The sequence below is a fragment of the Plecotus auritus genome (genome assembly GCF_963455305.1).
Source record: "Plecotus auritus genome assembly, chromosome: 6".
Lineage (NCBI taxonomy): Eukaryota > Metazoa > Chordata > Mammalia > Chiroptera > Vespertilionidae > Plecotus > Plecotus auritus.
The window spans coordinates 107,350,512-107,378,133 of NC_137773.1; the positions used below are offsets into that span (position 1 = coordinate 107,350,512).

General features: G+C 42.6%; 1 protein-coding gene across 2 annotated transcripts in view; it reads right to left on the minus strand.

Moving 5' to 3' along the window:
• The window catches only part of WNT9A (Wnt family member 9A), a 79,795-nt gene that overhangs the window by 37,113 nt on the left and 15,060 nt on the right, over nucleotides 1-27,622 (minus strand). Inside the window, exon 1 of one of the 2 annotated variants that reach the window (XM_080674768.1) lies at nucleotides 9,386-9,490. The exons of the other annotated variant lie outside the window; for it this stretch is intronic. Within the exon in view, the coding sequence (XP_080530894.1) occupies nucleotides 9,386-9,408 (23 nt within the window). The 5' untranslated portion in view covers nucleotides 9,409-9,490. Of the gene's footprint in view, nucleotides 1-9,385; nucleotides 9,491-27,622 lie in introns of those variants that run through there. 2 annotated transcript variants of the gene reach the window in all.

A 27,622-nucleotide genomic window follows, 5' to 3' on the forward strand; every position in this document is an offset into this window, starting at 1 on the left:
AGTTGGCAGGGACTACAGCTGCCCTGCACAGAGCAAGGCAGACAAGGAATGGTCCAGGCTGAGCTGGGTTTGTCTCCGCCCTGCACACTTGCCTAACAAGGGTTAGAATATGCACAGCCCCAAGAGGGCCGCATGGATGCCTGGAAGCGGTGTGTGCTCTGAAGCAGAGCCCATTCGAGGATGGAAAGCATAAAGGCAGCAAGCCATGAATGCTCACCAGACCTGGTGCATTTGCAAATGTTCAGCTTCATGAGGCCTCAGGCCTGTGAACTGCCGGGGTCAGCACAACAACAGGTCCTGAGCGTGTTGATACAGGAAGGGCCTGACCATGCAGAAGGCTGCCAAGGCCTCATCAAACAGCAAAGTCCTGCTAAGTCAGGGGGAGTGGCCACCATGACACCAGGCTGGACGAGGACAAGCTACCCAACATATGCAGGGCGCTATCTGGCGCAATAGTGAGGCCTCAATGGTCCTTTCAGAGACCTCTCAGTCACCTCCTTCTCAGGCGAGAGACAGAGGGAGAGAGAAGGAGGAGACAGGACAGGAGGTCCACCTTCCCAGTTGGCTGGGATGGCCATGTTGCCAGGCTGCTGCCCGGGAGGGGGAGCAGTTCTCTCAGGTGGTCTGGGAGAGTGGGTGAACAGCCGCTTATCAGGAAGCATTGCCTAATTGGGAAGGTTTATGGGGCCAGGCAGGGGGTCTCCCTGGGGGAGACAGCAAAAGCCACTTATGAGTCATTTGAAACTGAGCTGGACAAAGAGCTCAAGGAGAAATGATCCCACCCAGGCTGCCAGTCTGGGCAGAATGAGCTCATGGGCTGTGGAGCATGCGTGCGTGTGTGCATGTGTGTGTGGTGTGTGGCTGCGCGGGGTGGGGAGCGGGGAGAACACTGGTACTCAAACAGCTGGGACTGGGAATTGGAGCCCAGCTGGGCCTTCACCACAGCCCTCTCCCTGCATGGCCAGGCTGCCCCCTGCAGGTTGGCAAGGAAAGGGCCCAGCATGTAGTCTAGCATCCTGGTCTAGCATCCAGTTCATCATCCACATCCAGCATTCTGGTCCAGCATCCAGTTCAGCATCCTGGTCCAGCACACACACACCCTCTGGACAGTGCCCAGCACAGCACCTTTCTTGGGACGGATGCCAGATAGATGTGGAGGTTATTCTTCATGGTAGGACACTCTCTGTTTATATCGTCTTGTCCTCTGTGAAACACGTGTTGGAGACTGGATGTATAATACGCAATTTTTAACGTATTTCAAAAGTTTTAAAACATTGTTTTGAGAGACATGTAGATTCACATGCAGTTGTAAAATAATGAAGAGAACCTTTGTACCCATCACCCATTTCCCCCAGTGGTAGCATCTTGCAAAACCCTAGGACAATATGCCAGGAAATTGACACTGACATAGTCCATTGACCTTGCTACATGCACTCATCTGTGTGCACATGCGTAGTTCTGTGCACTTTTATCACGTGGAGGTTTTTTTAAAAAATATTTTTTATTGATTTTTTTACAGAGAGGAAGGGAGAGGGATAGAGAGAGAAACATTGATCAGCTGCCTCCTGCACACCCCCTACTGGGGATGTGCCTGCAACCAAGGTACATGCCCTTGACCGGAATCGAACCTGGGACCCTTCAGTCCGCAGGCCGACACTCTATCCACTGAGCCAAACTGGTTAGGGCACACACATGGAGGTTTATATGTCAACCACCATAGTCATACTGAACATCTCCATCAGCACAGGATCCCTCATACTGCTCCCCCTATTTCCAGGCACGCTAATCTGCTATCACTTGGTTATTCAAAAATGCTATATACCTGGAATCATACAGTATGTAACTTAGGATTGGCTTTTGCATTGAGTATAATTCTCTGGAGATTCGCCCAGGTTGTCAAACGTATCTACAGTTCCTGTTTATTGCTTCAAAGCAATTCACTGTATGGATGTCCCACGGTCTGTTTAACCATTTGCCCATTAAAAGACATCTGGGTTGCATCCAGTTTCTGGCTACTACAAACAAAACTACTGTAAACATTCATGTACTAGTACAGGGTTTGTGTGAACATGGGTTTTGTTTCTCTGGGACTAATGCCCAGGAAGGCAATAGCAGGGTAAGGTGGTTGCATGTTCAGTTTTGTAAGAAACTGCCAAACTGTTTCCAGGCGGGCTGGCCATTCACTCCCATCAGTAGTGTGTGAGTGGTCTAGTTTCTCACCTCCTCATCAGCACTTGGGTTGTTGCTGTGTTTATTTGAGTCATTCTGATAGAGTGTAGTGGTATGTAATTGTGGCTTTAACTTGCATTTACCTAATGGCTAATGATGTTGAATATTAATGATCTTTATCTGCTATCTGTATCTCTTTGGTGAAATGCTTGTTCATCTTTTGCCCATTTTCTTCTTGGATTATTTTATATTGAGTTTTTTGAAAGTTCTTTATATATTAAGTGTGTGATTCTTTTGTCAGATGCCTGCTTTGCAAATATTTTCTCCCAATCTGTAGCTTGTCTTCTCATCCCCTTCCTATGGGCTTTTGTAGAGCAAAACTTTTTCATATTGATGAGGCTTATCAATGTGTTTTTTCCCCCATTGGTGATGTCTAAACTCTTTGCCTACCCTAAGATTCTGAAGATTTCTCCTTTATAAAATACAAGTTTAATAGTTTTACAGTTTACATTTAAGTCCATGATCCATTTCAAGTCAATTTTTTTTTATAAACTGTGAGGTTTACATCGAGGTTCATATTTTTTGGACAGTTGCTCCAGCACCATTTGTGGAAAAGGCTCCTTTCTCCTCTGAAGTGCTTTTGCACGCCTGTCAAAGATCAGTTGTGATATCTGTGTGGGCCTCTTTGTGGCTCTGTTGCCTTCCATTTGTCTCTGTGTGTGTTCCTTTGCGATAACACGCTGTCTTTTTTGTTAAATATATTTTTATTTATTTCAGAGAGGAAGAGAGAGGGAGAGAGAGATAAAAACATCACTGATGAGAGAGAATCATTGATCCACTGCCTCCTGCACACCGCACACTGGGTACTGAGCCTGCAATCCAGACGTGTGCCCCGACCGGGAATCGAACCGTGACCTCCTGGTTCATAGGTTGATGCTCAACCACTGAGCCATGCCAGCCAGGCCCTCGCTGTCTTTTTTTTAAATTAAATTTATTGTTGAAAGTATTACATAGGTTCCCTTTTTTCCCCCATTGACACCTTCCAGCCCGCCCACAACCCCTCTTCAACCTCCCACCCGCCTTTCAAGGCCTTCACCATCCTATTGTCTGTGTCCATGGGTTATGCATATATGCATACAAGTTCTTTGGTTGATCTCTTCCCATCTACCCACCCTCTGCTGCCTTCCCTCTGAGTTTTCCCAGTCTGTTCCATTCTTTCAAGTCTCTGGATCAATTTGGTTCAACAATTTATTTTGTTCATTAGATTCCACATATGAGTGCAATCAGGTGATACTTGTCTTTCTCTGACTTACTTATTTTGCTTAACATAATACTCTCCAGGTCCCTCCATGCTGTCTCAAAGGGCAAGAGATCCTTCTTTTTTACTGCTGCATAGTATTCCATGGTGTGAAGGGCCCAGAGCTTTTTTAAAAAATATATTTTTATTGATTTCAGAGAGGAAAGGAGAGGGAGAGAGAGAGATAGAAACATCAATGATGAGAGAATCATTAATTGACTGCCTCCTGCACTCCCCCGCACTGGGGATCGAGCCCACAACCTGGGCATGTGCCCTTGACTGGAATCGAACCTGGAACCTTTCAGTCCACAGGCTGACACTCTATCCACTAAGCCAAACCAGCTAGGGCATGGACCACAGCTTTTTTTATCCACTCATCTACTGATGAGCACTTGGCTGTTTCCAGATCTTAGTAATTGTAAATTGTGCTGCTATGAACATAGGGGTGCATACATTCTTTCTAGTTGGTGTTTCGGGTTTCTTAGGCTTTATTTCTAGAAGTGGGATCACTGGGTCAACTGGCAGTTCCATATTAAATTTTTGAGGAAACTCCACAGTGGCTGCACCAGTCTGCATTCCCACCAGCAGTGTACTAGGGTTCCCTTTTCTCCACATCCTCGCCAGCACTAGTCATTTGTTGATTTGTTGATGGTAACCATTCTGACAGGTATAAGGTGATACCTCATTGTAGTTTTAATTTGCATCTCTCTGAGGATCAGTGAATCTGAGGATTTTTTCATATGTCCCTTGGCCATCTGTATGTCCTCTTTGGAGAAGTGTCTATTTAGGTCCTTGGCCCATTTTTTAATTGGATTGTTTGTCTTTCTTTTGTTAACTTTTATGAGTTCCTTATATATTTTGGTTATTAAATCTTTATCAGATGTATCATTGCCAAGTATGTTCTCCCCTACAGTGAGCTCAATTTTCGTTTTGTTGATAGTTTCTTTTGCTGTGCAGGCACTTTTTATTTTGATGTAGCCCCATTTGTTTATTTCTCCTTAGTTTCCTTCGCCCCTAGGAGATGTATCCATAAACATATTGCTACGAGAGATGTCTAAGATTTTGCTGCGTATGGTTTCTTCTATGATTTTTATGTTTTCACGGCTTACATTTAAGTCTTTTATCCATTTTGAGTTTATTCTTGTGTATGGTGTATGTTGGTGGTCTGGTTTCATTTTTTTGCAAGTATCTGTCCAATTATCCCAGCACCATTTATGGAAGAGACCGTCTTGACTCCATTGTATGCTCTTGCCTCCTTTGTCAAATATTAATTGAGTGTAATGGCTTGGGTCGATTTCTGAGGTCTCTGTTCTGTTCCATTGCTATATATGCCGGTTCTTGTGCAGTACCAGGCTGTTTTGATCGTGGTGGCTTTGTAGTATACCTTGATGTTTGGTATTGTGATCCCTCCAACTTTGTTCCTCTTTCTCAAGATTGCTGTGGCTATTCGGGGTCTTTTTTGGTTCCATATAAATTTTTGGAGTATTTGTTCTAGATATGTGAAATATGCCATTGGGATTTAAATAGAGATTGCATTAATCTGTAAATTGCTTTGGGTGGTATGGACATTTTAATGATGTTAATTCTACCAATCCATGAACACGGTATATTCTTCCACTTGTTTATATCTTCCTTTATCTCTTTTTTCAATATCCTGTAGTTTTCCAAGTACAAGTGTTTTACTTCTTTGATTAAGTCTATTCCTAAGTGTTTTAATTTTTTGTTGCAATGGTAAATGGGATTGTTTGTTTAGTGTCTCTTTCTGAGAATTCATTATTGGAGTATAAAAATGCCATCGCTATCTGGATGTTTATTATGTATCCTGCTACATTGCCAAATTCATTTATTAAATCTAGTAATGTTTTGGTGGAGTCTTTTAAGGTTTTCTATGTACAATATCATGTCATCTGCAAATAATGAGAGTTTTACTTCCTCCTTTCCAATTTGGATGCCTTTTATTTCTTCTTCTTGTCTGATTTCTGTGGCTAGGATTTCCAAGACTATGTTGAATAAGAGTGGTGAAAGCGAACATCTCTGTCTTGTTCCTGTTCTTAGGGGAAATGGTTTAAGTTTTTGCCCATTGAATATGATGTTGGCTATAGGTTTGTCACATATGCCCTTTATTATGCTGAGATATGATCCCTCTATTCCCCCTTTGCTGAGAGTTTTTATCAAAAATTGGTGTTGTGTTTTGTTGAATGCTTTTTCTGTATCTATTGATATGATCATGAGCTTTTCCTATTTCAGGTTGTTGTGATGTATCACGTTTATTGATTTGTGAATCTTGTACCAGCCTTGTATCTCTGGAGTAAATCCCACTTGGTCATTTCTAATATATTGTTGAGGATTTTAGTATCTATATTCATGAGGGATATTGGCCTATTTCTCTGGTTTTGGAATTAGGATAATGCTGGCCTCATAAAAAGGGCTTGGAAGTGTTCCTTCCTCTTGGATTTTTTTGGAATAGTTTGAGGCATATAGGTGTTAGTTCTTCTTTGAGTGTTTGGTAAAACTCCCATATGAAGCCATCTGGACCAGGGCTTTTGTTTGCTGTGAGTTTTTTGATGACGACTTCTATTCATCAGTTGTTATTGGCCTATTCAGGTTTTTTTATTCTTCCTGATTAAGTTGTGGGAGATTTATATTTTTAGGAATTTGTCCATTTCATCCACATTGTCCAGTTTGTAGACATATAGTTGTTCATAGGATTTTCTTAACAATCCTTTGTATTTCTGTGGTGTCAGTGGTTACTTCTCCACTTTCATTTCTGAGTTTATTTTTTTAAATATATTTTTATTGTTTCCAGAGAGGAAAGGAGAGGGGGGAGAGAGAGAGAGAGAGAGAGAGAGAGAGAGAGAGAGAGAGAGAGAGAGAGAGAGAGAGAGAGAACATTAATGATGAGAGAGAATCATTGATCGGCTGCCTCCTGCATGCCCCACACTGGGGATCAAGCCTGCAACCCAGGCATGTGCCCCATCCAAGAATTGAACCCCAATCTCCTGGTTCATATGTTGATGCTCAGTCACTGAGCCACTCCAGCCAGGCATCATTTCTGATTTTATTTATTTGGGTCCTCTCTCTTGGTTTCTTGATGAGTCTGGCTAACAGTTAATCAATCTTGTTTATCTTTTCAAAGAACCAGCTCTTGGTTTCATTGATCTTTTATATTTTTTTTTTGTTTTTTTGTGTGTTTTTTTTTAGTCTCTATGCCATTTTTTCTGCTCTCATCTTTATTATTTCCCTCCTTATACTTACTCTGGGCTTTCCTTGTTGTTCTCTTTCTAATTCTTTAAGTTGTAGGGTTAGATAACTACAACTTTCTTGTTTTTTGAGGTAGACCTGTAGTGCTACGAGCTTCCCTCTCAGGACTGCTCTTGCTGTGTCCTAGAGATCTTGGGTTGTTGTGTGTTCATTGTCATTTGTTTTCAGGAAGTTTTTTATTTCTTTCTAGATTTCATTGGCAACCCATTCATCTATAATAATAAAAGAGTAATATGCTAATTAGACCAGACAGCCGAACGACCTTCCGGATGTCCTTCTGGACGTCCTTCTGGGCGAAGCCACAGTGGCAAGGGCCAAGGCAGAGGTGGTTGGGGCAATCAGGCAGGCAGGTGAGCAGTTAGGGGCGATCATGCAAGCAGGCAGAGTGGTTAGAAGTGATCAGGCAGGCAGGTGAGTGGTTAGGGGTGATCAGGCAGGCAGGCAGGCAAGCAGTTAAGAGCCAGCAGTCCCAGATTGTGAGAGGGTGCAGGCCAGGCTAAGGGACCCCCCTCCCGTGTGCACAAATTTCGTGCACTGGACCTCTAGTTGTTTAATAACATGCTATTTAGCCTCCATGTGTTTGAATGTTTTTTACTGTTTTTACTGTAGTTGATTTCTAATTTCATTCCATTGTGATCTGAGAAGATGCTTGATATGATTTCAATCTTCTTGAACTTGTAGAGACTTGTTTTGTGTCCTATCATGTGGTCTATCTTTGAGAATGACCCATGTGCACTTGAGAAAAATATATATTCTGCAGCTTTGGAGTGAAATGGTCTATAAATGTGAATTAAATCCATCTAATCCAGTATGTCATTTAGAGTCACTGTTTCCTTGTTAATTTTTTGTCTGGAATATCTATCCAGTGAAGTCAGTGGGTGTTAAAGTCCCCAATCTGACTGTATTGCTGTCGATCTCTCCCTTAAAGTCCTCTAGAATTTATTTATACACACACACACACACACACATACACACACTTAGGTGCTCCTATATTGGATGCATATATGTTTACCAGGGTCGTATCCTCTTGGATCAATCCCTTTAGTATTATGTACTGACCTTTGTTGTCTCTTGTGATTGCCTTAATTTTGAAGTCTTTTTTGTCAGATATGAGTATTGCTACCCCAGCCTTTTTTTTTTTTTTTTCCATTTGCATGGAAAAATTTTTTCTATCCTTTCACTCTCATCCTGTGTGTGTCTTTTGTTCTGAGGTGGATCTCTTGTAGACAGCATATTGTTGAGTCATGTTTTTGTATTCATTCAGCTATCCTATGTCTTTTTATTGGAGCATTTAATCCATTTACATTTAAGGGTATTATTGATAGGTACTTATTTATTGCCATTTTTATTCTACCTGCCTATGTTTCTCTCTCTCTCTCTCTCTGTGTGTGTGTGTGTGTGTGTGTGTGTGTGTGTGTGTGTGTGTGTCTCCTCATTACATTATTAATAGAAATGCTAGTCCCTTTAGCATTTCTTGCAGTGCTGGTTTGGTGGTGATAAACTCTTTTAGCCATTTGTGTGTGTGTGTGTGTGTGTGTGTGTGTGTGTGTGTGTGTGTTTGTGTTGTGTGTGTGTGTGTGTGTGTGTGTGTGTGTGTGTGTGTGTGTCTGGGAAGCTCTTTATTTCACCATCAGTTTTGAATGATAGCTTGCTGAATATAGTAATCTTGGTTTCAGATCCTTGCTATTCATTACCTTGAGTACTTCATGCTATTTCCTTCTGACCTGTAGAGTTTCTGATGAGAAATCAGCTGACAGCCTTATGGAAGCTCCTTTGCAAGTAACAAATTGCTTTTCTCTTGCTGCCTTAAAGATTCTCTCTTTGTCTTTAATTAATGGCATTTTAACTATGATGTGTCTGGGTGTGGTCCTGTTTGGGTTCTTCTTGCTTGGGGTTCTCTATGCCTCCTGAACTTGTGTGACTTTTCCCTTCACCAGGTTAGGGAAGTTTTCTGCCATTATTTCCTCAAACACATTATCCCTTGCTTGCTTTCTTCTCCTTCTGGCATTCCTATTATGTGAATATTGTTACGTTTCATGTTGTCCCATGACTCCCTTAAGCTGTCCTCCTGTTTTTCAATTGTTTTTTCTTTTTGGTTCTCTGATTGCGTGATTTTTTTCTACCCTGTCTTCTAATTCACTGATCCGATCCTCAGCTTCCCCTAATCTGCTGTTTATTCCTTCCACTGTGTTATTGGTGCTATGTCCTTCTTTATTTCTGACTGGTCTTTTTTCATAGTTACTATATCTTTTCTCATGATGTTAAGCATCTTTGCCATCATTATTATGGACTCTATATCTGATAAATTTCTTATCTCCATTTTGTTTAGCTCCTCTTCTGGAGAATTCTCTTATTCAGTTATTTGGGGGTTGTTGTTGTTGTTGTTTATCTCCCCATTAGGGCTGCCTATTTGTGTTTGTGTCTATGTATTAGGTAGATCTGCTATGACTCCCAATCTCTAGTGCAGGACTATGTGAGATACTGTTTCTGACTGGCCCTGAGTACTCTGTTTGGAGCTATCAGCAATTCACAGTTGGGGTTCCCTCTGCTGGGGCTGCGTGTCTTTGGAAAGGACCAAGACGTGCACCAGGGTCTGCTTTTCCTAACCCTGGGCCCAGAAGGTGATCAGGCAAAGACTCAAAGCCTCCAGAGACCTACCTCTGTCTGCAGTCTGATTTCATTCAGGCTTGATTAGCCTCAGGCTATCAACCACAGGATGGAACAAGAGGTCTTCCAACAGGATTCAGCAACTGCCTTCCCTCAGGGGGAAAATCACCTGAATAGCAAAGGTCCACAGAGAAAGATGTTCTATGCAGTGTGAGTGAATGACTCAGCACAGAAACCAGGGTGGCTGCTCTCTAAGCTCCAACCCTCGAGCCCCCAACTCTGGACTGTTCTCACACATCTCCAGTCCACACTGTCCTCCCTCTGCCAGAGCCTAAGGTGAGTGGCTGCACACAAAATTTTGTGTGTTGGCCCTTTAAGAGGGTGCCTGCATTTTCGCTGTCTCTGGCTGGCTGACAGCAGCCCAACTTTTCACAGCCAGGTGTTTGTGGGCACCTTTACCAGTTCTGGTTCTCTGGAACAGGGAGCCCAGCTTGGTGTTTAAACCCCAGAGTTTTCAGTGGGAACCCGCCACAGCTGAGATATTGCTCCAGACCTTCAGCTGTTGTCTGTGGGACCCAGACAGCCCTTTCGCATCTCCACATTCCCTACCAGTCTTTATGCAGTCTCCACTTTCTGTCCTTAGTTAGCAGGGTTCTCTTCAGCTAGTCTTCAGTTGATTTTTCAGGGTGGTGTTTCTGTATTTTAGTTTTATTTCCAGTTTGGTCCAGAAGAGTGTCAGTATAGCTTTCACTTACTCCGCTGCCATTTTTAAGCCTCTGATACCACACTATCTTGATCACTGTAGGTGTAAAGAAGCCTTAATGTTGGGTAGAGTGATTCTTCTACCTATTTTTCAAGACTGTTTATCTATTCCAGGGCCTGCACCTTACCATATAAATTTTAGAATAAGCTTGTCTGTGCCAACAAGAAGCTTTGCTGGGATTGTGATAGGAATCATGCTAGACCTGGAGACCAATGTGGGGAGAATGGAGTCCTCCAGTCCACAAACACAGAATGTGTTTTTATTTAGTTTGGTCATCTTTGACTTTTTCTGTCAGCATGTTGTAATCTCAGCAAGCAGATTTTACACACGTTGTGTTCGGTTTGTAACTTTTGTTTTCTTTGGAGTGATTATAAACAGTGCTGTGTGTTGCACCCCAGTTCCCACATGCTCACTGTGAGTATCTGGAAATGTGGTTGAGTTTTGTGCATTGTTCTTGTATCTTGCAACCTTACAGAACTCACTTAGTTCTAGAAGGTTTTAGGGGGCAGGATTTCCTATGTAGATAATCATGTCATCTGCCAACAGGAACAGTTTTTTCTTCCTTACTTATGTGTATGTTTTTTATTCTTTTTCTGTCCTATTCCCACTGACTAGGACTTCCAGCTCAGTGTTTAATAGTGGTGGTGAGAACAGACATCCCTGCCTTGTTCTCACTCTTAAGGGGAAAGCATTCATCTTTCTCCACTATGTATGAAACAAGCTATAGGTTAGTAGAGGTATTTCCCCTCTATTCTTATTTGCTAAAAGTTTTGTCATGAATGGGTGTTGGAATTTTTCCAAATGCATTTTCCGCATTGATACAATCATATGGGGTTTTTTTTCTTTAGCTTGTTGATATGATGAATTACATTGATTGACTTTAAATGTTGACTCAGACTTGCATACCTAGAATAAATCCCACTTGATCATGCTGTATAATTCTTTTCATACAATGCTAGATTCAATTTGCTAATATTTTGTTGCAGATTTTTTGTTTCTACATTCATAAGGGATATTAGTCTGTAAGTTTCTCTTTTTTGTACCATCTGCCTGGTTTGGGTGTCAGGAAGGGTAATACTAGCTTTCTAAAATGAGTTGTGAACTATTCCCATCTCCTCTGTTTTCTAGAAGGAATTGTATAAAATTGGTGTTATTTCTTCTTTAAATGTTTGATAGAGGTCTCCAGTGAAACTATGTGATCATGGAGATTTCTTTTTTGGGTGCTTCTTTTTTTTTCAATTGCAGTTGACATTCAATATTGTATTAGTTTCAGGTGTACAACATAGTGGTTAGACATATATATAACTTATGAAGTGATCCTCTAAGTACCCAGCTGGCACCATACAAAGTTATTGCAATATTATTGACTACTAGAGGTCCAGTGCACGAATTTGTGCACAGGTGGGGTCCCAGGGGAGGGGGGTGTTAGAACATGATCAGCCCTCCAGGCTGGCCCGGGACCAGGATCCATCCCACTGATGTTCACACCAGTTGTCGGGAGCCACCTGGCGGCCACTTTTATATCCTTTCTCCCTTGTGGAGTTACTAGGGAGGGGAAGCGGTGCAGGAGGCCGACTTCCAGGAGGCCAGCAGCGCTGTCGGGATTGTGCAGGTGGCTCTGGTCCATCGGTGCCTGGCCCATTCTCTGGAGATTGGACCTGCAGGACTACTGAGGGAGTGGCTATCGCCGGTGGGCCACCAGGACGGTCTGTCAGCTGAGCGGCACTCCCACTATGGGAGCGCACTGACCACCAGGGGGCAGCTCCTGAGTTGAGCATCTGCCCCCTGGTGGTCAGTGCACATCATAGCAACTGGTTGTTTCAGTCATTCCTGTCGTTCGGTCATTCAGTTCCGTCGCTTAGGCTTTTATATATATAGATGTTCCCTATGATGTACTTTATGTTCCTGTGACTATGTTGTAATTGCCAATTATACTTCTTACTCCCTTCACCTTTTTACCCAGTCTCCCCACCCCTTTCCATATGGCAACTATTAGTTTGTATCTACTAGTATGAGTCTGTTTCTTAATTACATCAATTTTTTAAATGATAATAGGACTATTCAGGTTGTTTATTTCATCTTGGTTGAGTTTTGGTAGTCTAGTTTGTGAGGAATTGGTCAATTTCTCCTAAGTTGTTGAATTTATGAGCAAAAAGTTGTCCATAACATTACCTTATAATCATGGTAATGTCCCTATTTCATCCTGATATTGGTGACTTGTGTCTTCTCTCTTTTTATCTTCTTCAGTCTTACTAGAGGTTTATAAACATTATTGATTTTTTTTAAGATGTAGCTTTTTGTTTTACTGATTTCTCTATTGCTTTCCTCTTATTACTTCCTTCCTTCTTGCTTTGGTTTTATTTTGCTCCTCTCTTTCTGGTTTCTTAAGACAGGAACTTAGAATATTGACTTGAGAACTGTCCCCTGTTTGATGTAAGCATTCAGGGCTATAAACTTCCCTCTCACTGCTTTAGCTGCATCTCACATATTTGATATGTTGTATTTTCATTATAATTTCCAAATTGTGCACATCAAACAACAGAGCCTCAATATCCATGAAGCAAAAACTGTTAGAGCTGAAAGGAGATGTAGACAAACCCACAATTATCGGGTACATTGATGCCCCTCAGTCAGCAATGGAAAGAAAATCAACAAGGGCATCAAGGAATTCAACAACTCAAGAAGTCTGATTGACACCCATACACCAGCATCAGAATTTTCCTTCTTTTCAAATGGCTGTGCAACATAGACCAATCTGAGCAAATGTAAAAGGAATGAAATCATTGGGGTGTGTTCTCTGACCACAGTGGAATCAAACTAGAAATAAATGCCAGAAAAGCACCTGGAAATATTCCAAACACTTAAGCTAAAAAACACATGTTCTTTTTAAATTGATTTTAGAGAGAGGGAGAAACATTGATTTGCTATTTCGCTGGTTTATGCATTCATTGGTTGATTCTTGAATGTGCCCTGACCGGGAATCAAACTCACAACCTTGGCATATCAGGATGATGCTCTAACCAACCGAGCTACCTGGCCAGGGCTACAACACATAACCCATGGGTCAAATAGTCTCAAAAGAAATTTTAAAATACATTTACCAAATTTGTGCTTTTTAATTAAATCGTAAGTAGCCTATCCCCTAATTTGACACTAATATCTGATTTGAGAAAAGATTTTGTGTGAATAATCTACTCCAAACCAGAAATCTGAATAGGCTCTTCTTCCTTGGTTTATCCACCACTGGTAGAGACAGTGCCCCTAGCACATGGTCCCAGTCAGTGAGCACTGAGTCATGCCCACCACAGACCCAGCAGAAAAAGTGGACAGGTGCTCAGACTGAATGACTGTTCCCACCTGGAACATACATGGAAGAGGCACTATTTCCACTTAGGGGCTGGGCTGACACATGCCAAGATCAAGGCCTGGCTCCTGCCCCTAAAGGCCTGTCTCCTGCCCCTAAAGGCCCCTCCTCATGGCTGGAGTCCAGTGGCTGCAGACTCATGGCATTCAGGCTCTTCCCTTTCCCCTCTGGCCTGTGGAGCTCTGACACTGAGACCATCATGTTCAGTCAGGTGCCCCTACTCCTGGGGTTTGCCAGCTCACAAGAGGGGATGTGGATGCAGAGCCATGCCAAGCCTCCTCAGTGGTCAGCAGCATCCCTGGAATTGGCCCTGACCCAGAAGCAACTTCAATGTTATCAGGTTCCTCTGAGGCCAGGGAGGCAGGGCTGTTAGCTGAGTAGAGGGTCCAGATGCCAGCAGTGGAGAGATAGGATGCTGAGGAGCCTTCACCTGTGGGAGCCTGAATCACCGCCCGCCAGGTTGGACCTGTCTTTCCCATGACTTCGTCCTGCAGACTCAGCAGACTGGATTCCTGAAATGTAGGTGCCAGGCCATGTTGTCTGCTGTACCTTCTGGACCCTCCAGCCAGCCAGGGTATGCTGACTGCAGGGCAGAAAACAGCAGCACCCCCTGCAAGGACACCTGATCTACCTCCATTCCCTCCTGCCTGTGTGCAGTCAGGTCTTAATCACAAAGGTGGCACCTCTTCCGGCAGTCTGTCTCTGTTCCAACTTGACCTACGGTGGGAAGAATTTCCTGAGATGCTGGTCAACAGGTGAGGTGCTCTTCTATCAGTGAGGGAGACTGCTGGTGTCACAGCTCGGCCAGCAGAACCCAACAGGCATCCTCCTGGGCCAGACCACAAGTTGGTCCTGTCTATGTCTGTGTCCCTCCCAAGTGCCAGTCCAGCCCTGTGGCCACTGTGAGATGGGTAGAGGTTTAAATGTGCAGCAGGGATATGTTGACTGAAAACCGATTTAAAGAGAACAAATTAACTATTTGAAAAAGTCACACAAGCCTGGCTTTGCCATAAACAATTTTCAGAGGGATTAAAGGGACTTTAAAATAATGAAAAATAAAGTGCAGGAGCGTTCCTGTACAGTGAGAAAGCCCTTCATCAGCATAGGAAGAAAATACTGGCAAGGGCAGGGTAAAATGCACATTTTTTGTAGGCCATCTGGCAATAGAGCTCACTAACCACATCAAAACTTTGACCCAGTCTCTAGGCGTTTATGCTAGAAAAATAACAGAGAGGCACAAACACTGTAGACAGGGATAGTTATCAAAGCATTATTTGTAATAGTACAAAATTATAAGCAGTATAAATGTCCTCCAGAGGGGATCCATTTTCAAATAACATTTCCAGGACAATTTAACTGTCTAAAGACATGAGACAATTTCTGGCTAAAGATGACTGCTGAGCCCACACATTGATTTCTTCCTCCCAAGACCTTGCTAAAATGATAATAAATGAATAACATGTAAGACCTATGGGACAAAGTGACCTGGAGAAGTTGAGGAGAGATTACAACAGACTTTTGAAAGGAAGAACACAGACCACTGATTTGGCCAAGTGGAGAGCTACTGCCAAAAGGAGAGTGGGTTCCCCAGGCACAGCCCTGGGGACAAGCATGGCTGGCAGGAGGACGAGGTGGAAAAGGGGGTGTGGAGGCAGGCTAACTGTCTGCACTGGGGAGACTTCTGCTCCAGCCAAGATTAAGTAATAGGGACCAGATTTACCCTACCTCTCAAACAACAGAGAAACTAGACAACGTTTATGGAAAGGTTTCAGACGTTGGACAGCAGGCAGCACAGGGCAGTGACCCCAAAGGGTGAAGAGTGAAGTGAGCCCAGGTTCCCCATGCGTAGCACAGGCAGGGGTCCAGATGGAGTTCTAGATTGAGGAGACAGCCAGAATCCAAGGAGACTGTTATGGCTATGTTGTGCCCCGCTCCCTTCAATTCACATGGTGGAACCCAGCCCCCAGGACCTCAGGGTGACTATACACTGAGTAGCCAGATTATTATAATCTCTGAACGCATAATCATTGGCCACTCAGTGTGTGTGTGTGTGTGTGTGTGTGTGTGTGTGTGTGTGTGTGTATTAGAGGCCCGGTGCATGAATTCGTGCATGGGTTGGGTCCGGCCAGCCTGGCCAGTGGGAGGGGACATGGGTGGTTGGCCGGCCTGCCTGCTGGTTGAACTCCTGGTTGAGGGGACAATTTGCATATTAGCCTTTTATTATATAGGATATACACTGAGTGGCTAGATTATTATGCGTTCAGAGAGCATAATAATCTGGCCACTCAGTGTATTTGGATAGCGGCCTTTATAGAGGTGATAAAGGTGAAATAAGGCCATCAGGTTGTCTCTAGTCCAGGGAGGAAGAGAGTAGAAATGTAATCGGGGCCCCTGAGGGGGAACATGGTGGTATGGAGGGTCCAGTCCAGGCCTATCACTCTGCTATGCCTCAGTTTGCCCATGTGGTACAAGGCTGGGCATTTGAGCTGAGATTCTGTGACTCTCAGAAATGAAACATTGCCTAGGAGGGCCAGGCCTGAGGCAGGATGTGTGTAACCAACATCTGTTTTTCCAATGTCACAGTTTTTCCCAGGATCAAGGATGGGTGGAGACTGCTACTCCCTGAGTGAATCCTCTGACAGAACCCAGCTGACTGGTCCATGGCGGGGAAGTGCCTTTTGCTAACTGCAGTGTCCACCTCAACCAGGCAAGCTCCCCACTGTGCTTTCCCCATCTGAGCAAAGCAAGCTGAATGCATGTGCCCCATTGTCAGTGCCTGGAGGTCACTGGAGAGGCCAGAGTGCAGGAGGGCCAGGGACACCAGAGAATCAGATAGATACCAGGGAAGCAGATCACACAGGGTCTTGTGCTGAGCAAGCAGGCATACAGGTCTGGAGCCCAGGGTGTGGTCTCTAGGGCTGTGGGGCAAGGATAGGAACAGGAACTGGTGGCCATATGCTTGGACCAGAGAGCTGGAAGTGGCAGACAGGCTCTGGCCATCCTACAGGGAGAGCTCACAGGCCTCCCCAACACTTGGGACAATGGGGACCTCAGCCTGGAACCACAAGGACTAGGGTTCTGCCAGTAACCTGAAGAAGACCAATGGGACAAAGTGACCTGGAGAAGTTGAGGAGAAGTTCAGCTAGCTCTGTCCCCAGTCCAGCCTCCTGATGAGAACTCAACTGCCCACCCTTGGTATCTGCCTGGCAGGGCCCTGTGCAGAGGGCCCAGCCACACTGCACCAACTTTGTCTCCTGACGACATGATACATGAGTTTTGTTAAACTCTGGCCTTTTGCTGATTTGTTTCGTGGCAACCAACAACTAATATACTTGTTGCTGAGCTTCAAGGGATCTCTTCAGACACGACTTTCCACGTTGATCTTAATGTACAGTTTTCAGCAGGCAAAGGCCACATAAGCCACGGTTATCCCCAGGCTGCCCCACACTCTAGTGACCACTCCTTCTCTCCACCTTCTATCTTGTCCCCCAGAAAAGACTGTTGGGAGCCCTGATTGCTGACAGATCCTCTCCGAATCACTCATCACAAGTCCAGGACATTTAAAAAGCCCTCTCTCAACCTGGGACTCTCGACAGCTCCCCAGGCAGCCTGAATCAGAGCACTCAACCTAGTTTCATTATGAGGAGACCCCTGGAGGTCTATCTGACAGAGAGCTTTGAGTGTTCCAGTCTTGCCCACTCCCATCGTCTAAACTTGACACAGAACTCAGTTATAGATCCTGACCCCTGCTTCTGGTGTCCACAGATGAGTTCATCTCAGAGCTATGCAAAAGCCCCAGGATGGGGTGTAATTACACTCCTAGGCAGGTGGAGAGAGCTTATTGGGTCCTACACTGTCCTGGTGCCTGCCATCCCATTGAAGCTCAGAGTGACAGTCCACACAAATGGCTCACAGCATCTTTGAGGTGTCTGGACCCTTTGCTCAGGCTCATCTGCACCCTTTGGGCCTCATGGGTTGACCCAGACCTGGGCTGCCTTTGGCCCTTCCTAATTCACTCTGCTTGACAGGGCTGGAGGCCCCAGAGGACAAAAAGCTGGAAATGCCACCATCTCAGAATAAAGGCCACCTGACACTAACCACCATTTGAAGCTGAAGCAGCATGGCCCATCACTCAAGGACCTAACATGAAACATGAGCAGGAGATTAGTTCCAAAAGAACCAAGTGAAACAAGATGTGAGAGGTGGAGAGAAGGTAGGCTGCCAGGGCCTTGGGATCTGAGGAAAGATGCTACAATGCGTCCTATACTCCTTCTGTCCATAGATCCTGACATGGGTGCTGGAGAACCCAGAAAGCCAGAAATAACAAGGGGTGCAGACCAAAGAAACCCTAGGAGAATCTGCCTCAGGAAAACTTCACCTGCATGATAGAGTCAGATACCAACACCAAGACAGCACAAATGTTGAATTTATCTGACAAGAATGTGAAGAAACTATCATTAAATGTTTCAATAAGAATTACAAATGCACTAGAAATAAGAAAAGAAATAAATCCTCAGCCAAGAAATATAAAATAATATTAAAAAGAACCAAATGGAAATTTTAGGACTGAGAAATATAACTAAGAAATTAATGGATGGGCTTGATAGAAGAATGCAGAGGACAGTGAAAACAATCAGTGAACTTGAAGACAAAATAATAAAAATTACCCTGTCTGAACAACAGAAACAAAGTAGACTAAAAAAATATATATATATATTAGCAAAGCTCAAGGGACCTGGGGGACTATGTAACTAAAGATTTGCTTGTTATTGGGATAGGCCAATGGGAGGAGAGGAGAAAGAGGGTCAGGCTGAGAATGTGCTGGAAGAAGTAATGGCTAAAAATTTCCCAAAGTTGGTAAAATACATATATTTACAGATTTGAGAAACTGAGCAAACCCCAAAGCAAGATCAACCCAAGGAAAGCACACTACAACATACCACAGTCAAGCTTCTGAACATTAAAGACAAAGAAAAAAACCTTGAGAGCAGCAGAAAAGTAACTGATAAAGGGGAGTGGGGAAGGGGAATTCGAATTTTAACAGATTTTGGATTAGAAACTATGGAGACTGGAAGGAACTAGAACAACACTTTTCAAGTGCTGAGAAAAGAGAACTGTCAATCCAGAATTCTATATTCAGCAATGAAATTCTCCAATAATGAAAAGGAAACAAAGACATTCTCAGACAGAGGAGATAATGTGTCCCCAATAGACAAACCCTAAAAGGATGGTTAAGAGATGTTTATGGGCCCTAACCGGTTTGGCTCAGTGGATAGAGCATCAGCCTGCAGACTGAAAGATCCCAGGTTCGATTCCAGTGAAGGGCATGTACCTTGGTTGTGGGCACATCCCCAGTAGGGGGTGTGCAGGAGGCAGCTGATTGATGTTTCTCTCTCATCAATGTTTCTAACTCTCTATCCTTCTCCCTTCCTCTCTGTAAAAAATCAATAAAATATATTTTTTTAAAAAGATGTTCATGGATCAAAAAGGAAAAGTCATGAAATGTTAAGAAAGAAAAAAGAGTAAAATTATGGATCAATAAAATAGAATTTTCTCTTCCTCTTTTTTTTTAAATAAATCTTTATTGTTCAGATTATTACAGGTGTTCCTCTTTTTTTCCCCCATAGCTTCCCTCCACCTGATTCCCCACCCCACCCCATGCCCTTACCCCCGCCACTGTCTTCATCCATAGGTGTAAGCTTTTTGTCCAATCTCTTCCCGCACCCCTCACACCCCCTCCCCCCGAGAATTGTCAGTCCACTCCCTTTCTATGTCCCTGATTCTATTATATTCACCAGTCCATTCTGTTCTTCAGATTTTTTATTCACTTGATTTTTAGATTCACTTGTTGGTAGGTATGTATTTGATGTCACTTTGTTGTTCATAATTTTTATCTTTACCTTTTTCTTCTTCTTCCTCTTCTTAAAGAATACCCTTCAGCATTTCATGTAATCCTGGTTTGGTGGTGATGAACTCCTTTAGCTTTTTCTTGTCTGTGAAGCTCTTTATCTGACCTTCAACTCTGAATGATAGCTTTGCTGGGTAGAGTAATCTTGGTTGTAGGTTCTTGCTGTTCATCACTTTGAATATTTCTTGCCACTCCCTTCTGGCCTGCATAGTTTCTGCCGAGAAATCAGCTGACAGTCGTATGGGTGCTCCCTTGTAGGTAACTAACCGTTTTTCTCTTGCTGCTTTCAAGATCCTCTCTTTGTCTTTTGCCCTTGGCATTTTAATTATGATGTGTCTTGGTGTGGTCCTCTTTGGATTCCTCTTGTATGGGGTTCTGTGTGCTTCCTGTACTTGTAAGTCTATTTCTTTCACGAGGTAGGGAAAGTTTTCTGTCATTATTTCTTCTAATAGGTTTTCAATATTTTGCTCTCTCTCTTCTTCTAGGCACCCCAAAAATTCGGATGTTGGTACGCTTAAAGTTGTCCCAGAGGCTCCTTACACTATCTTCATATTTTTGGATTTTTTCTTTTTGTTTTTCTGGTTGGGTGTTTTTTGTTTCCTCATATTTCAGATCTTTGGTTTGATTCTTGGGGTACGTTGATCTACAGTTGAGTTTCTGTATATTCTTTATTTCAGACAGTGTATGCTTAATTTCTGACTGGTCCTTTTCCATTTTTTTGGTATTCTCATTAAGATCCTTAAAGGTCTCACTAAGTTCCTCAGCGGTTTTTAGAAGATTCTTGAGTAACCTTATAAATGTGGTTCTGAACTCTATGTCGTCCAGTAGTTTGCTTTCTTCCATTTCTCTCATTTGTGACGTGTTTCTTGGTCTCCGCATTTTGCTGCTTCCTTGTGTTGATGGAGTGGCTTTGTGTGGTAGGTGACCTATAGGGGCCAGTAGCTCAGCCTCCCCAATCACTTGAGGTGGACGCCTTTGGTACACCCCTTTGTGGGCTGAGTGCAAAGTCTTGGTGTAGTTAAGCCTTGATTGCTGTTGGTACACTGGGAGGAATTGACCTCCAGGCCAATTGGCTTTGAGGACCCGCTGTGTCTATAATGGAAGAACTGCTGCGCTGGAGACACGCTTATGGTGCAGGACTTGTTTCAGTGGGGCTTTGGTGCTCACTGAGTCTGCCTCTTGAATGTGTCACTTATGGATGTGAGGAGTTGAAATCTGGTGTCTCACTCTGACCACTAGGTACACTGGCTTCTGGATCTCCAATGGGGTGCAGGTCAGCTACTGTCTGAGGCCACCCAGCAGGTGCTACAGCGAGAACTACAGTTTTCTCCTCTTTGCTTGGGGTTTGGAGGTTTTGGAGCTGTCTGACCCGGGCTGCAAGTTTGCTAGGTTAAGCTGCAATAGGGCAGACCATTCATATGCTAAAGCCGCTGCTTGGAGCTTGGGTGGGTTTGTAGGTTGTGCGGGGCGGGGTCTCAGGGCGTCACTAGGTTAGGGCGTGGCAAACAGCGATGGCTGCCAGAAGTCGGCTCTGAGTCTCCCACCGTGTCCCTGCATCCTGCGCCCCAGCACAGTAAACAACTATTCCTGCGCGCAGCCCTGCAAGCAAGCCTCCCTCACTTTCCGACCCCACAGCAGACAGTCCAGCTTCTCCCCGTAGGAGTTTGGGTCCCCCACGTCTCCCCAGAAACTGGAGTTCGGAGTAATCGGGAGCTTATCTCCCTTCGGGTTGAAAACAGCAGTGCTCCCGATTCGCACGTCTCCGTACCTCAGCTTTTCCGCGCTTGTGCACCCCTCAATGCTGTTTGCTCTTTCCTTCTAGTTGTAGAACTTCCACTCAGCCAGCTTTCCCGTGGTTCTGGGTGATAGACGTTTTGTCTTTTAGTTGTAGTTTTGAAATTGTTGTGCGAGGCAGCAGTTTAGGTGTTTACCTACGCCGCCATCTTGGATCCTCTTCTCTTCCTCTTGAATTTTCCAAATTGTGTTTGATGGTTTAAACAAAACATAACATTGTTTGGTGTGGTACTCAAAATATGTAGAAGAAATGTTTAAGACAATTCTATTATAAATGAGGGAAGTGAGGTTTTTACACTGTATTTGAACTGGTAAAATCTCTACATCAGCAGACTGTGATTTTATATACCAACCAGTAAAAAAGCAAGACAAATAATACACTCAAAAGCACACTAGATACACCAAAATGGAATTCTAAAAATAATGTTCAAGTAACCCACAGGAATGTATGAAAAAGAAAACAGAAGGAATGAACAGAAGACAGAAAAAAAATGGCAGATGTACTGGTAAGCCATAACATATCAATAGTTACATTAAATGTAAATGGCCTACCTTATTTGTAATGGCCAAAAACTGCAGACCAACAAAATATCCCTCAGCAAGTGAATGGTTAGACAAACTTTCAATGTAATACCTACCAATAAAAAATTACTGATATGCACAGCAAATTAAATGGACCTCAAGGGAATTATGCTCAGTGAAAAAGCCAATCTCAACAGGTTGCATGCTGCATGGTTTCATGTGTAGAATCTTCCTGAAATGACAAAATAATAGAGCTAGAGGCATATTAGTGGCAGGCGTTTGGAATTATCAACAGGCACATGAGGATAGTTGTGTATTAGTGGAAGAGTTGTGTGTCTCAATTGTGGCAGTGGTTCCAGGAGTCTACATGTGTGGAGAGGTAGATGAAGCAAAGAACACCATACAAATATATTGTACCAATGCCAACTTCCTGCTTTTGATATTGTGATATAATTATGTGAAATGTAACCATGGAGGGAAAGTGAGGGAGGGTACACAAAACCTTATGCACAATTTTTGAATGGATCCATAGTTTTTTTAATAAAAAGTTTTTTTAATAGGTAAGAGAACTGAGCAGATCATATCACCAAAAAAGCACACATAGATGACAAAATGGTCCATTAAAAGGTTCACGAGCATTAGCCACTGGGAAATGTACATAAAAACTGCAATGAGTTATCACTATACACCTGTTAAAACAGCTGAAATTAAAACTCTGACAATGTTTTAGAGTTTTAATGCAAAACACTAATGAAAATGTAGAGCAACTGGAATTTCTGTATTGCTGGTGGAGATGCAGAATGGTGTGGCCACTCTGAAAACAGTTTGATAGTTTCTTATAAATTTAAATATTCACCTACATGTGACCCAGAAATCCCACTCCCAGGTATTTACTCTTAGGAGAAATAAAACTTTTGTTTACACAAAAATGTACATTACTGTTTACAGCAGCTCTATTCATGAGCACCAAACACCAGAAGGAATCACTGTCCTTCAACAAGGGAATGAGAAAACCAACCATGTTGTCCCCATCTGGGGGAATACTCCTCAGGAAAAAAAAAATAAGAAAGAAAAGAAAAAAAGAATGAACTATAAATCAATTTAGCAACATGGACGAAATGGAAAGGCATTATGCTGAGCAAAATAAGCCACTCTCAAAGGGTTACATACCATATGTGTCCATTCATATGATATTCTCAGAATGACAACATTATAGAGATGGGGGGGGGGGAAGCAGTAGTCATCAGGGTACAGGGAGGGGAAAGTGTGATCACAAAGAAGCAACAAGAGAGAGTGTTTTTTGGATTATGAAACTATTATGGATCCTGACTGTAGTACTGATTCCACCGTGTGTTAAATTTCATGGAATGGCACATTTTGAAAGTTAAACTTACTTTATTTTAACTTTAAAAACTTAACTCACAAATTAATTTTCAATAGATTTTTTGGGGGGGAAATGGACAAATTGATGCTAAACTTTATATGGAAGAGTAAAGAGGCTAAAATAATCCAAAGAGTTTGAGAAAGACAAAGTTGGAAGACTTACTCTATGCTACACAAATAGGGAACAAGTATAGAGGTATGGATCAACAAGTACATAATAATAGACTGTATATATATATAATAATTCCAGTTGGGGCACATGTGGGAGACAGCCAGTCTATTTGTCTCTCTCACATTGATGTTTCTCTTTCTCTCTCTCTCTCTCTCTCTCTCTCTCTCTCTCTCTCTCTTCTCTCTCTCTCTCTCTCTCTCTCTCTCTCTCTCTCTCTCTCTCTCTCTCTTCCTCCCTCTCATCTCTCCCTTTCACTCTCTCTAAAAATCAATGCAAAAAAATATATCTTCAGGTGAGGATTAAAATAAATAATAGTAGGGGAATTTAACATCCACTAACTTCACTGGATAGATCTTCCAGACAAAAAAAAAAAAATTAACAAGGAAACAGTGACCCTAGAAGACACACTAGATCAGATGGACTTAATTTATATTTACAGAACATTTCACCCAAAACTGCAGAATGTACATTCTTCTCAAGTGCACATGGATCATCTCAAAGATAGACCACATGTTAGGATACAAAACAAGTCTCTACAAGTTCAAGAAGATTGAAATCATATCAAGCATATTCTCAGATCACAATAGCATGAAACTAGAAAACTACAATAAAAACACTCAAAAATATTCAAACATACAAAGGCTAAATAGCATGTTATTAAACAGTGAATGGATTACCAATGAGATCAAGAAAGAAATCAAAAATTTCTTGGACACAAATCAAAATGAACACCTGAAAAACAAACATCTATGGGACACAGCCAAAGCAGTTCTGAGAGGGAAGTTCATAGCACCACAAGCCTATCTCAAGAAACAAGAAAATTTAATAATAAACTTTTTAACCCTACAACTTAAAGAATTAAAAAGAGAACAACAAGAAAAGCCCAGAGTAAGAATAAGGAGGGAAATAATAAAGATTAGAGCAGAAATAAATGACATAGAGACTAAAAAGAACAACACAAAAGATCAATGAAACCAAGAGCTGGTTCTTTGAAAAGATAAACAAGATTGATGAACTATTAGCCAGACTCATCAAGAGACAAAGAGAGAGGACCCAAATAAATGAAATAGGTGACGTTACAACTGACACCACAGAAATGGAAAGGATTGTAATAAAATATTATGCCAAAAAATTGGACAACCTGGGTGACATGGACAAATTCCTAGAAACATACAATCTTCCAAAACTGAATCAGGAAGAACCAGAAAATCTGCATAGACCAATAATAATTAAGAAAATTAAAGCAGTAATTTAAAAAACTCCCAGCAAACAAAAGTCAAGAACCAGAGAGCTTCACAGGGGAGTTTTACCAAACAGTCAAAGAAGAACTAATACTTATCCTCCTCAAGCAATTCCAAAAAATTCAATAGGAAGAAACACTTCCAAGCTCTTTTTATGAGACCAGCATTATCCTACTTCCAAAACAAGATAAAGACACTACAAAGAAAGATAATTCAGGCCAGTATCCCTGATGAACATATATGAAAAAATATTAGCAAATTGGATCCAACCATATATTTAAATATTATTCAGCATGACCAAGTGGGATTATCCCAGGGATACAAGGCTGGTACTATATTCACAAAGCAATAAATGTCATATATCACATAAAGAAAATGAAAAATAAAAACTACATGTACATATCAATAGATGCAGAAAAAGCATTTGACAAAATCCAGCACCCGTGTTTTATTAAAAACTCTCAGCAAAGTGAGGATAGAGGGGTTATACCTCACCATATATGACAAACCTATAGCCAACATTATACTCAATGTGCAAAAACTAAAAGTGTTTCCCTTAAGAACAGGAACAGGACAGGGATGTCCTCTTTCACCACTCTTATTCAACACTAGAGGCCTGGTGCACAAAACTCGTGCACAGGTAGGGTCCCTAGGCCTGGCTAGCAATCAGGGCCAATCTATGGGGCGACCAGTGGGGCGATTGGGGCCCTCGCTCGCACCCACCTTGGCCTGGTGCCGCCCGCTCACCTGCTCCATCATCCCATCGTGGTCCTGCTCTCATCGGGGCCCATTGGGGCCAGCAGTGCCTCCACTGCTGCCAGCTGCCAGCGCTGTGTTGCTGACGCCCGCCATGTTCTGTGCTGCCCCCTGGTGGTCAGTGCATGTCTAACTCCCAGTCATTCAAACTCCTGCCTGTGGGGACAATTTGCATATTAGCCTTTTATTATATAGGATAGTACTGGAAGTCTTAGCCATAGTAATCAGACAAGAAGAAAAAATAAAAGGCATCCATATTGGAAAGGAGGAAGTGAAACTGTCATTATTCACAAATGACATGATATTGACATAGAAAATCCTAAAGACTCCACCAAAAAAAAGAAAACTGCTAGTTTAATAATGAATTCAGCAAAGTAGCAGGATGTAAAATTAACATCCAGAAATCAATGACATTTTGTACACCTATAATGAATTCTCAAAAAGAGAAACTACAAAATAAAAAATCTCATTTACCATTGCAACAACAACAACAATAAGATACATTGGAATAAACCAATAGGTAAAAGACTTGTAAATGGAAAACTACAAGATGTTGAAAGAAGAGATAGAGGGAGATATAAACAAGTGGAAGAATATACTGTGTTCATGGATTGGAAGAATTAACATAACTAAAATGTCCATACAACTCAAATCAATCTATAAATTCAATGCAATCCCTTGATCAAAATATCAATGGTATCTTTCAGAGATCTAGAACAAGTACTCCAAAAATTTATATGGAACTAAAAATACCCCAAATAGCCACAGCAATCTTGAGAAATAAGAACAAAGCTGGATGAATCACAATACCGGATATCAAACTACAGGCAGTTCTCCCTCAGGTTTTGTCAGAGATCCGTTCCTACGGCGCGACGTAACTCGATTTTTGCCATAAGTTGGAACCCACCTACATAAACACCTACGTCACTCACATAGAGCACATACACAGAAGTAATGAAGTGAAACAGTAAAAAAAATTTTTTTAAAGAAAGATAACAATTCCTGACCTTTACTTATGGTAAATAAATAATAAAAAACATAAAGCACATATGTACATACATTGAAATAATGGAACTTTATATATACATATATATATATATAAATACTGTAAATGGGAGATGGCGACGTAACCACGAAACGACGTAAGTCAAGTCCAACATAACCGAGGACTGCCTGTATACTATAAAGCCATTGTAATCAAAACAGCCTGGTACTGGCACAAGAACAGGCACATAGATCAATGGAACAGAACAGAGACCTCAGAAATCGATCCAAGCCATTATGCTCAATTAATATTTGATAAAGGAGGTAAGAGCATACATGGAGTTAAGGCAGTAACTTCAATAAATGGTGTTGGGGGGGGGGGGGGATGGCAGCAGAGTAAGTGGAAGCTACCCTGACACTCTCCCAAAACCAAATTTTAAATACAACTAAAATAGAGTAAAAACATCCTGAAAAATCAACTGAAGAGAACCCTTATAACGAAGGATGGAAAGTGGAGGCCATAAAGAGACTGGTAGGAAGGGCAGAGGTACAAAAGGGTTGGCCAGGCTCCCACAAATAACAGCTGAAGGTCCAGAGGAATATCTCATCTGTGGGAGGCTCCCACTGATAACTCTGTGGGCTAAACCCCAAGCTGGGCTCCCTGACCCAAAGAACCAGAACTGATAAAGGTGCCCATATAACACCTGGCTATGAAAAGCAGCAGGGTTGCTACCTGCTAGCCAGAGATGGCTAGAAATGCAGGTACCCTCTTAAAGGGCCAATGCCCAAAATTTTGTGTGCAGCCACTCACCTTGGGCTCCAGCAGAAGGAGGGCAGAGCAAACTGGAGCTGTGTGAAGAGAGTCCAGAGTTGGGGGCTTGGGGATTAGAGCTGGCAGCCACCCTAGTTTCCTGTGCTGAGTCATTCACTCATGCTGCAGACCTTTGCTAGCCAGGTGGTTTGCGGGGGAAGGGGGGCAGTGGCCACACCCTGTTGAAAGAACTGTCCCACCCTCTGGTCCACAACCTGAGAGTAATCAAGGCTGATAACAGACTGCAGGCAGATGTGGAGCTCTGAAGGCTTTGAGTATTTGCCTGATCTCCTTCTGGACCTGGCAATAGGAAAAACAGATTCTTATGCACATCTTGGTACTTTTCAAAGACATCCAGCCCCAACAGAGGGAGCTACAGACTGTGGATTGCTGATAGCGCCAACAGGGTACTCAGGGCCAATCAGAAACAATGTCTGACATAGTCCGCCACTAGAGATTGGGAGTCATAGCACATCTACCTTTATATAAACACAAACATAAACAAACAGGCAGCCCTAATGGAGAGACAAAAAAAAGAAAGAAAGAAAGAACAAGAGAATTCACCAGAAAAATAGATAAATGAAATGGAG